The sequence below is a fragment of the Triticum dicoccoides genome, chromosome 2A, assembly GCF_002162155.2.
Source record: "Triticum dicoccoides isolate Atlit2015 ecotype Zavitan chromosome 2A, WEW_v2.0, whole genome shotgun sequence".
Lineage (NCBI taxonomy): Eukaryota > Viridiplantae > Streptophyta > Magnoliopsida > Poales > Poaceae > Triticum > Triticum dicoccoides.
The window spans coordinates 550684567-550696226 of NC_041382.1; the positions used below are offsets into that span (position 1 = coordinate 550684567).

Consider the following 11660-nt stretch of genomic DNA (forward strand, 5'->3'; position numbering starts at 1 on the left):
CAAACTCGTAAACAAAATTTGAAGATGCGAACAATTTTTTGAATTTTCGAACAAATTTTGAAAATATGAACACCTTTTTGTATTGAAAAAAAAGATTGCAAACGAGAACATTTTTCAAAATTATGAACAATTTTGTAGAAAACACAAACCTTTTTTGAGAAACAGGAAAAAAATTGAAAAATAAGAACAATTCTCGAAATTATGAAACATTATTTCAAAACTTACATTTTTCTAAATCCCACGAATATTTTTCGAATTTGCAAACAAAATTTGAAAACATAATCATTTTTGAATTCATGAACAAATTTGGAAAGCTAGAACATTGTTTGAAATTCCCAACATTTTTAAATTTGTGAACAAATAAAATTCCCATACCTTTTTTTGGATTTCGGTCAAATTTTCAAACACATGATCATGAACAAAATTGAAAATTGGAAACATTTTCTGAAGTTTCCAAAAAAAATTTGGATTTGAGGAATATTTTCAAATGAATTCATCTCATTTTACATGAATTATTATTTATGTATAAATAAAACCAGATTTCTAGTTTTCTGAAACTATTCATGAGTTTAGGCCTTGTACAATGCAAGATGCTTGAAGAAATAAACCAGACTTTCATTTAGAACCGGTGCTTATGTGTACAAGACATACGCTTAATTAGGCATCTCTCCTATAGAAAGGATTGTACAAGGCCTTGATGTGCTGCTTGACCTTGGGGGTTATGGGTGAGTGATTTTCTTCGTGCGGGACGCGGACAGTCGTCCATGGTTTTCTTCCGACTTTTTAAGCGCCCGTGCGGGACGCGAGATGCTCGATGTACCACCACTTACGGTTTAATACTAGATAGAGGCACTTGAAGAATGAATTACAGCAGAACATTTCTAAAAAAACTGACTTCCAAACATCTACTACTAGCAAGCAGTGCTCCAAGTTCTTTTGTTATAAGGGCCACACGACCCACTTCATTCGTGTGCCACGGACGTGCTCCGCAGTCCACATCCTAAGGATGTACAATGCCCATCCCGCTCCTGCTGTACGGGCATCTGATGTGGTATGGTAGATCCATGAGTCGGGGCTCTCGGTAAAAGTAGTTGCTTACAGGAGCACTCTTGTGCTTGTGCGGCCACCGGAGAACCCAGAGAAGAGGGGGCAAACAAATTCGCCCAAGACTAACAAAAAAAACAGCCGACTCCCATAGAAAACCCTCAAATGCTGCTTCTATCTAACGCCCTAGGAGAAAACAGAGGGATGAACTCATGCATAACTACATGGGCTAGTTCGGTCTTATCCATAAGCATGATCATCAAGCTGAACAAAAACAAGGTTCAGCAGGGCATGCATCTACAAATCGTGGTGAATTTCCACAGCCCTTGCCCGCAGAGCTGAAGTGTTGCCTGCAGAGCATGCATCTCGAGATGGTTTCAAGCCTGTGAAAATCAAACAGGCAAAATATTGTAAGTAGTCATAGTAGAGGCATTATATGGGAAAAGGAATGGTAGAAGTTAGTTAATTAAAGTTGCGACATCGACTGAAAACCAAAGTTGCATGGTGGGAGTTTCAGAACTGAAAAGACACATTTGGCAAAACAAACGAATGTACATCCGAGAGCCATAATCACCACATTTCCAAGACCCCCCCCCCCCAATCTGCTGGGCAGACTTTTGTGGATTGGTGGCAGCAGACAGTCCATGCCACCGCCAACCCCGCGAGAGGAGGAACCCAGTCACTGATTATGCTCATAGCTCAAGACATAATCATCAACAGAGCACAGCCCTGTAGCATTAGCCTACTCGACACGATCAGGGCTGAGGCGTTTAGGGTGCATTTATATATTACCTTCTGTCTCTTCCCAGTATAGCATTCCTTGTCACTCTTCATCCTCAGATTTGAACGGTTCAAGATCTGCAATATCTTCATCCTCGATTTCATCCCTGTACAATTATATATATTGTTCATGGTTGGAGCTTTAAAGTCACAATCATGAATACTTCCACAATAATTATTCTAAGGATTTCAATATCACATATCACAGTACATATCTGATTATATATATGTTAAATACAAATTAAAACCAGAACTTTTGCACCAGATGCTTATTATCTATGTAGTACTCCCTCCGTCCGGAAATACTTGTCATTGAAATGGGTGTATCTAGATGTATTTTAGTTCTAGATACATCCATTTTCATCCATTTTGATGACAAGTATTTCCGGCCGGAGGGAGTATAACATAGCAAGATGAACAAAATATATTAAATCATCTAATCACAGTTCTTGTTTTCCAGACTGTTACCTTGTCTCTTCAACATCAGTGTCACTTTCTTCATCCTCAGATTCAGATACTTGATCTTCTAAGAAATCCTCCTCGATTTTATCACTTCACATTTATATATTTTTCGTACATGATACAAGAAATAAAAATTAAAATGATCCCATCATTACATGTAGAGCAAAAAGCGTAATTACAATATGCAATATAATATTTAGGAAACTCACTCTGAAGCTAAGAGCGCTTGCCATGCACGTAAAAATCTACAATGACATATAATACATTAACTAAGAAGAACAATATGCTATAAGATAAAACAAGAAACACAAATACTTACAGTCCATCCATGTTTGTTTGATTAACAATGTGTCGATTAGTGATGCCAAATTACGATCAAGACGACAGGCTAGCATTAAATGTATTAAGATCATATCTTGGACATCTTTGCATTCAGTGTTCTTCACAAGAACAAAACAAAATTCAGAACATGCAGACAATATCACAAATCATTTCTATACACCAATTGAACAAAACTAGCTAAAACAGAATATATGTTAAGGCCTTGAGAAATACCTTTGTCAGACTTAGAATATGTGAAGAGAAATGTCTAACAAACTTTAGCATATACCAGTACGTATTACTATACGCATTGACAATGACACCATTCTTCGAATAGAAGAAGACGTCATTAAACAGAAATACTCCTATAGCCTTGGGTGTCCAATTTTCAACAGCCTTCGGCTTAACGTTCAGCGGTCCATATTGTTGATCGCTGTTTGGCCGCAGTCCATCACAAATGCTAAATAGCAGACAAAGAAACTGAAATATACTAACTGGTGGCATGAATGCAAAGTGTGCAGACATGTACTTCTGAAATCTGTCAAATGCCTTTGGGTCCTTGAACGGATCTGGCATCGCCATGGTGTCAGTTTGAAGAATTTCCCAATATGGTGGACTATTGGAGGATTGTTTTTCTTTTGATGAGGAGGAGGAGGATTGTTTTTTCTTTGACCCGGAGGAAGAGGATTGTTTTTTCTTTGACCCAGAGGAGGAGGATTGTTCAACTGTGACATAGAAAGGATTCAGAAGCTCAATGTACTTCTTATAATCCCAAGCCATACCCTCGACATCCGCAACATACAATGCTTCTGTGTCAATAACAAACAATCCATCTTCGATGCGCATGTCAGACAATTTCCATTCACCTCTCCAACAAAGTTTTTCCTTGTGCTTCTTAATGATGCAGTTCATTAGCCCACGAGCAGCTCTTCTTCCAGCATATGTCATCAAGTACAATCTTCCTTCCATCTAAGTGAAAAAAGTCGACGAAACTTCTTCGGAAGTTTAAAAGGCCTTATCAACTTGTTTAGCCTAGCATATTTCTTAAAGGACATGTTACTGCATTTAAGAAAAGAAAGACGATTGTCAATTTTTGTTGGTTACTTGGTTGTAAGAAAATTTTAATATCAAACAAATAATGTTTTCTTATTTGGGGCATTATTAAAAACTGACCTGGTTGGTGAGGGCAGATCCACCATTATCACTTTTATACCCTCACGTATCTCTTCCTCAGGTTTTCCAATGTTATGTTCAACAAGGTATTGAGCAGCAGCACGTGATATATCAACTTTAACCCTGAAATAAGATATAAATAAGGTTAGAGCAGAGACAATCAGTAACTGATGAGGTGCTCGTCCAAAGATAGTAAAATGAGGTAATTTAAGGTAGGTGTGTATTAATCTACAAACAATTGACATTTACTAAGCAGTTTAGGCAGGTTTAGTGGAGAAAATAACTTATAATTGATGCAGAGACCAGGCCAAACAAACTTGAAACTACTAGATAAGGATGATAGTAGATTGTTCAGCAAGATATAACTAGTATGAGATACAAATGTTAAATATGACAAGACATGTATCAACAACAAGTACGCAAAACATATAACATTAGGATGGATCTATGTAACTTTCAAACATACCCGTCACTGTCATGATGATCAATAATATATGCAGCAAGTTCTGCAGAATACTCTTTCATGTGCGGAAAATGAATGTGTATATCCAAATTGCCCATATACTTAATCGTTTCAATTTCACCTCTGTAGAACTTTTTGGGGTCGTTGTTCCTAAAGCTGCGTAAACATATGAAACATAAACACTTGTTCGAACAGCAGACGAGTCAGAAGGAAAATGAATAAGCAGTACCTCCTAAGGAATTCAAGAATCAAATCATACAGATTGCCAATGCTGTCGTCTTCAGTATGTTTTAAGGATTGGCTACTTTGAACCCTGGAAGTTTCCGCTCCAAAGTTAGAAATTGACATCATAATAACTTAATAGCAATAACAGACTCAATGATATTAATCGATAATACCTGTCATCTTTTGTACCGTCTCCAGTGCTCTAAAGGTGGATCATCATGTTGGCCAGTAGAATTAGAACTATGACCTTTGGTGCCTTCTAAAGGTGGGCTATCATGTTGGTCAGTAGAATTAGAACTATGATCTTCGGTAGAATGAGCAGAAATATCCAGCTCTCCCTGACTGTTTTGGTCGTTGACCTTCTTTCCCCTACTGGATATTTTACTTCTAAGTTACATAATGATAATAAACAGTAATTTTTATCTCAGTAATGCATTAATGGTGTTAGTGATACCTTTTCTCCGTGGCAATAAGATCTTCCCCAAATTTATATGCTAGTGCAGCCTTGTATTGTAACCATTTGTTCATTTGTTATTATTTATATAATGTAAGCTTGTGTATGTCCAATGTTGAAACCATATTGTGACAATACATCATCTCTTGCATAATATAGTACAAACTTACCAATGCCTTCTCAAGCAAGTAGCTGTAACACGCAAGCAATGAGTTCATGTCAGTTATGATGTCACTCGGACTGACGTCCCATATTCCTCCCTCTTTGCAATTACGAATATCAGAGCGTAACAAAGTTTTCTCGCTGGCGCCATCGAGAACAGCAAACAGAACTTCTGACGTTATCTTTTCTCCTTCCATGGAACGACGCCTAATGTCCTATAAGAACACAAAAAAGGAATAAAAACTCTTTACTGATTTCATACTTACAGAACATGGTATAGAGGTTATGCAAAATAACATACCAACAACATCATAGCAACTCCGTCCTTTTGAGAAGATCGCTGTTCTAGTATTCGCACAATGAGTTTTCCCTCAAGATTCTGAAAATATATTTCAATTTCAGATAATTTTCTTACAAAATGGCGTGTAAGTAATGATCATGTTGAGTAAAATACCTTAAATTGCATATCCTCTAGAAACAATATCTCGGCAGACTCTTTAGATGAGAGCTGAACAACATAAAAAAGGAATAAAAGAGTTATTATATCTAAAACTAATTTACAATGTGTGAGCAAACTATGAAAACAAGCATAAACAATTTGTTCAGAATAACTTACACTATCCCAGCAATTACTATATTCACTTCTGTGTTGCAAAATGTCCTGCAGAACATTGGCAAAACGGGGGTTAATTGTGCGCAGTTTGACACACGAATAAATATATAAAAACAATAACTAGATGGGAAAGAAAAGGAAAAAAGACAGACCAATTCTGTGCTGCCAGAACTTGTATGATTAACATAATTATGCCGTTGAAGATTAAATGATGACGTAAATGCCAATAAACAATCTGAATTGATGCATATAAATTCGCCTGATTTTCCAGAGATCTGCAGGATTAATCAAGAAAATAGTGAAAATCTTTACGAGCACTCAAACAAACAAAGAGTTAATCCACTAAATTTCTAGATACAGGCCTGCTGGTTGGTAGCATTTGTGTTCTAACACAATATAATAGTGTGTAGATGAGCCAACAAAAAATCCATTGACAAGTACTAGTAGTAATAGAACATACTCAACTACTCACTACTATCACTACACCTAATCAATAGTAGTAGTTTGTTCTTACACAATATAGTGAAAACGTATTGTGTAGAAAGTCAATATGAGCACTCGAACCTACTAAGATTTGTATTAGCTTCTTCCAGATAATTATTATCAATTAGCATTATATCTCATTTATGATGCACTTACAGGGTCAGGAAGACTGGCCAAAGTTGCTCCAGCACCATCCACCTAAAAAATGAACGAGTGAGAAGTATAATCAGATGCTCAAAGAAAAACAATCAAGTGACAAGTAGTTCACTAGTCACAAAAATTAGTACACCTAATCAATATGAACAGTGGTAGTGATATAAGAGATATGACGATGAAATTACAGTGTCTAAACTTCTCCATATTTTCTGTTCATCAAATGACCTCAAACTTGGATTCAAAACAAAGATGCGGTTATTGCACTGCACGGAAGAAGGATAGAGGACATAAAATATCAGGAAGGTTATTAAGTAAAATCTGAGACAATAACCTAACAAAGTATGAAACCTTGATAGCTGTATGAAACTGTTTGTTCCAGAATATAACACAGATATCTGTTTCCGACAATTCCTCTTGTAAATTTCGCAAACTGACAGGTTGAAAAAAAAGAACAAATTAAGTTTACTGTGGAGAGAAAAACATGTGTAAACATAGTGTAGATATGTTGTACCCATATGGTGTTAGTTCAGTATCATGATCTTTTAGGAACTTATCAAGTAACTTTCCTGCACATGAACAATAAAATGAATTACCCTTGTCACAATCTAAGGAATCAACACATATACAAAGAATTTTGAATAATGAAGAAACAAAGTTCTCACCATGATCGTCAGCCTTCAAATGAGAAGTTGGGCTCTCAGTTGTACAATCATAATACCTTTCTCCAATTGCATTGCAAAGATTGAGATCCTAAACATTTAAACAAACATAAATAGTAAATCATAGGCTAAAAGTATTTGTTAGTAACAAATGTCTAAAGTGGTACTGAGTATACAAATCATTGATCTGGCTTCAGAAGTAGAGCATGTTGAAAGTTCTTTCTTCCTCATGTACACAATTATGTGGCTAGAAGGTTTAGTGTGCAAAGCTACAACAGCTTGTAATGTATAGAGATATATAGAAAGTGACGTGTCAAAAAAGGCGAAATTGGCCGAACTCCTAAGCAAGGTTTACTCGCAGAGTGCTTAAACAAATACCCACCTAAGGACATGTGTCAAAAAAGGCGAAATGAGAAATATCATACAGCAACAGCGATGTAAAATCATAGAAAGAAGGTTGAATCTAATTCCGAAGACTAGAAAAGGTCAAGGAACAGTGGCTAGAACAACGACTCATTCCATATGTATTAAGTGCATACCTCCGGGTCAGCGATGAAACCATGACATAAACGAAAGCCAAGGCCCTCAAAAATCTGAAGGTCTTTCGTGATTTTTATGTTGTAGATGCTGCAATATTACCACACAAGAGGTTATCAGAATATGAACCGCGTGAAGTAAGAAACTACAGATAAGCAAACTAACTTTTTGAAGTTGATTTTAACATCGACATGTTGATGAAGGCATCCTACTGCTACAAGCCATTGTTCTGGCGTCATGGTATAGGACACAGTCTGTAAATTAAAACAGCTCATTAACAAATTAACATCATATACTCAAGACAATGTACATAAGTAGAAATGATTCGATTAAACCTTTTTGGCCCCGAAAACAACTTGATGAAGTTGGGCAAGATTTAGACTCAAGTTACAATCAAGTATTTTACTCAGGTCCACATCACCTCTTAGAAGGATGGCATTGCTTGCAGAACACAAGATTGACTAAAAGTAGCCCTTCAACAGGAGCTAAATTTGCATCACAATTGAGACACACTTACATAGTGCTACCAGTGCGGATGAGCCATTCATATTAGGATAAATAATGAATGTCCGGCAACCTCTAAAATACACAGATTTTGCAACATAGTCATTCCCTTGTGTCCATGAGCTGTCCAAAACCTTTGTGAAAAAGTGAATTCAGTAGTCAATTTAATTTGCCCATGCAAGCATCAAATGACATTGATGACTTAAAAATGAGGAAATATATGATTGTTAAACAGGTTTTCAGTAAGGGCATTCAAACAGTAAGAACTGTAACTTGGGAAAGAAAACAAAGTCGAAATAAATAGCATAACATACATCATTGATATGCTGCCATGCAATAGGCTTTTCAACCTGATCTGAAGTATTTTGTAACAGAAGTAAAGTTCCATGTAGCTGCATAAGAAAGCAGGAAGTTATAAAACATACAAATTTATTAAAGTACATATCCAGAAAGTAACATAATAAAAAAGAAACCACCTGCAACATCACGTGAAAGTGATTCTTCCAGAACAAAGCATATACGGTTTCATTCTTATCTATCATCTGTTGTTTTATAGACTGAATACTGTCATCTCAAAACAACAGCCACATATTAATCAGTAACATGAATAGAGACATATTAACATAAACAAAGCATCAATCCATACCCATATGCTGTTAACTGAGTGTGGTTCTTGCTAAGGAAGTCATCAATCAATTCCCCTGCAATGCAATTGTTTAGAAACACTGCAGTGAACATCATTAGCTAAAACGATTTACAAATCCATAATACGAATAACCAGACTAAAAATGCTCACAATCGACTGCCTCCAAATGCGATGATGCACTCTCATCCACCTGTGAAGAACCGGGAGAATGACTCTGCACATCTGTCTTAGCTTTATGTGCAGCAAGACCAGCCAAAAGGGTGTCAAATGTATTTGTCCCTACGGCTCTAACCAGTTCTTCTTCCTAGACATCAACGTAAATTAAATAAATCACAAGGTTCTAGTAAAAACGTGAGCGAGAGAAGGTAATCACATAATCAGTACAATTAATCATCATGCTCCAATATCAGCAATCAACAAATTAAATGAAATAAAGCAATAAAATTTTGTTATGAAGCAAGCATAGAAGTAGCAACAAATACTCTTGGTCACATAGCAAAAACAAAATCAGTTCACACTTAATATTTACCTTGGGATCAACAACATTGGCATGATAAACTTTAATACCCAATTGCTCAAATAATTTGAGTTCTCCGCTGTTCTCCATATGCTCAACACTACAGCATCAACATGATATTAGAACACGAATGAACAAATCCACATAAAAGGAACAAATTAACAACTGACCAACTAAATACCTTGTGAGCATCATTTTACATTGAATGGGTTGTGCCAAGCGTTTGACGGACTTATTTGTAGTTTTCCTAATTTTCGACACCTGTGAATTGCATTACACATTAACAGCCCAACCACGAAGCACAAAACTATTCGACTGCACGAGATTGAAAACAAACCTTGTGAGTGGCCTTAGTCATATAATAATCAGAGACATGCTCAATAAGTTTCTTCTCTGATATAGTACAGACACCTTGCCTTAAATTTAAGTTGAGCTCGCCCAATAGAATTAATGAATTACCTGTGAAGACAATCACATTCTTAATTCAAAGTAATATTAATCATTTAAATGTAGAAGAATGCCCAGGTGATAAACTAGTACTAACATAAAGCTAAAAGTGGGCATGGGGTATTGTCTGTCTGGCAGACAATAGTGTGAAACAGTCCATGGAAAGCAATGAACCTGGTTGTATAATCCATGGCGGGCGGGCGGGGAACAGCTGTGTAGAAATAACAAACACGAATTTATCCTCAGTTAATTGGCTAATACACGGCACATACGCAATGTGAATCATGATAACAACTTGGGAAGGAGGGATTAGGACGAATCGTTGGGTCTTACCAGTCAGAAAGTGCAGATAGGAGAGGGGTCAACGAGCTGAAACCGATCAGCGGGAGGCAGGTCGTAGAGGTCGAGGTCGAGGCAGATCGCGGAGGAAGCGCCGGGGTCGCCGGCGTGCCGACTGCGCCAGAAGCGAGGTAGATGGTAACGTAGGTCGTCAGCAGGGTGAACGGGAGTAGCAAGAGAGGTGAGGGAGATAAACCTACAGGCGGCGGAGACGTGGAAGGCGAAGGTCGACTCGCGGATGCCGCGCAGCGGGAGGCGGGTCGTCGAGGTAGAGGTCGAGGTCGAGGCAAATCGCGGAGGAAGCGCCCGGGTCGCCGGCGTGCGGACTGCTCCAGAAGCGAGGTAGCAAATTGGGTCGTCGACAGGGTGAATGTGAGGAGCAACACAGGATTCACTCGATCTATCTTACAGACGAAGGAATTCGAGGCTCTCGTTCTCGATTACAGATGAACAGAGGAGTACACGAGTTGGGGAATGAGAGAGAGGAGGTAGCCGCCGCCGGGTCCTTCCGTGATCCACTGGATGCCCTATACTCTGGTGGAGCTGCTGGATCGGCTCAAGCCCATTCCGGCCCAGCTACGCGTGGGTTGGGCTTGCGCTGTCGCACGGGCCTTGGTGTTGACTCGGGGCCTTGCAGGTCACTGCCAGCTGGGGTCGCCATGTTAGTTCCGGCAAAGTTCTTAAGCAGGGCATCATAAAATGCATTGGTGATGGACTCACGACACACATATGGGATCAGAACTGGATCCCGAGACCAGCAAATATGCGACCTATTGCTAGTCTGACTGCTAATCCACCTCAATGGGTTAGTGATCTTATCCTGCCTAGCGCAGAATGGGACCGAGCTACAGTTTCGCAGATCTTCTTGCCCACCAATGCACAAGCAATTATGTCGATACCTTTGTGTACGAGGCATATAGAGGATTTTTGGTCATGGGTACATGAGAAGAACGGCGCATTCACAGTCCGTTCGGCTTACCGTATGCTTGTTGAAACAAAGATGAGGAGAGAAGCCTGGCTTGAGGGGAGAGGCCACTCGTCAGATACTGCCAGAGAAACCAAGTCCTGGGAGAGACTGTGGAAAGTGGATGTACCATCAAAAGTTAAAATCTTCCTATGGCGGCTAGCACAACAGTCGGTCCCCACAGCTGATGTCCTTCACCATCGGAACATGTCAACCACTACGAGATGTGGTTTGTGCGGCTCTGAAGACTCATGGCAACACTCTTTGCTCCATTGCACAGTTGCTCGATGTGTATGGGCGTTGCAAGATCATGACTTGGTTGAAGCTATAAACAGCACCCATGAGCCGGATGCAAGACGTTGGCTGTTCTCCCTTTTGGACACACTATCTTCTATTGAATTCACCCAAGTAGCAGTTACCATGTGGGCTCTCTGGTATGCTCGTCGGCAGGCACTCCATGAAAACATCTTCCAAAGTCCTCTGAGCACGCATAACTTCATCATGAGATACATCAGAGAGTTGGAGGACTGCAAACCGAAGAAGAGTGCTCCGAATTCAGCTCCGAATGTTGTACAACCAAGGCAGAGGTGGATCTCTCCACCGCCGGGGTTCGCGAAGATAAGAGTTGATGGAGCGATCTCGAGAGACAACCTGCATGGCTCGTTCAGCGCAATCTGCAGAGACTCCTATGGCCAGTTTTTGGGTGCATCA

The 11660-nt window shown here is 39.0% G+C and overlaps 1 protein-coding gene across 4 annotated transcripts; it reads right to left on the reverse strand.

The window, feature by feature from the left end:
• Nucleotides 1-861: 861 nt before the first annotated feature.
• LOC119355319 lies at nucleotides 862-10488 on the reverse strand. 4 transcript variants are annotated; one of them, XM_037622108.1, is made up of 35 exons: nucleotides 10186-10488; nucleotides 9980-10100; nucleotides 9744-9857; nucleotides 9537-9658; nucleotides 9381-9460; nucleotides 9212-9299; nucleotides 8833-8986; nucleotides 8683-8737; nucleotides 8513-8600; nucleotides 8351-8428; nucleotides 8050-8170; nucleotides 7868-7974; nucleotides 7698-7786; nucleotides 7535-7622; nucleotides 6999-7086; nucleotides 6848-6902; nucleotides 6685-6766; nucleotides 6522-6599; nucleotides 6337-6378; nucleotides 5850-5972; nucleotides 5701-5745; nucleotides 5539-5592; nucleotides 5386-5463; nucleotides 5093-5299; nucleotides 4923-4972; nucleotides 4642-4837; nucleotides 4473-4556; nucleotides 4247-4399; nucleotides 3781-3903; nucleotides 2842-3666; nucleotides 2606-2726; nucleotides 2496-2531; nucleotides 2293-2376; nucleotides 1837-1931; nucleotides 862-1427 (listed from the first exon to the last, which is right to left on the reverse strand). In XM_037622108.1, exons 3-26 carry the CDS (start codon nucleotides 9835-9837, stop codon nucleotides 4645-4647), a joined length of 2259 nt encoding a protein of 752 aa, XP_037478005.1. In that variant the 5' UTR covers nucleotides 9838-9857; nucleotides 9980-10100; nucleotides 10186-10488; the 3' UTR covers nucleotides 862-1427; nucleotides 1837-1931; nucleotides 2293-2376; nucleotides 2496-2531; nucleotides 2606-2726; nucleotides 2842-3666; nucleotides 3781-3903; nucleotides 4247-4399; nucleotides 4473-4556; nucleotides 4642-4644. The 4 variants fall into 4 exon arrangements, with proteins under 4 accessions (XP_037478005.1, XP_037478004.1, XP_037478006.1 ...); XM_037622107.1 differs by having other exon boundaries at nucleotides 4642-4840; XM_037622109.1 differs by lacking the exon at nucleotides 4923-4972.
• Nucleotides 10489-11660: the final 1172 nt, after the last annotated feature.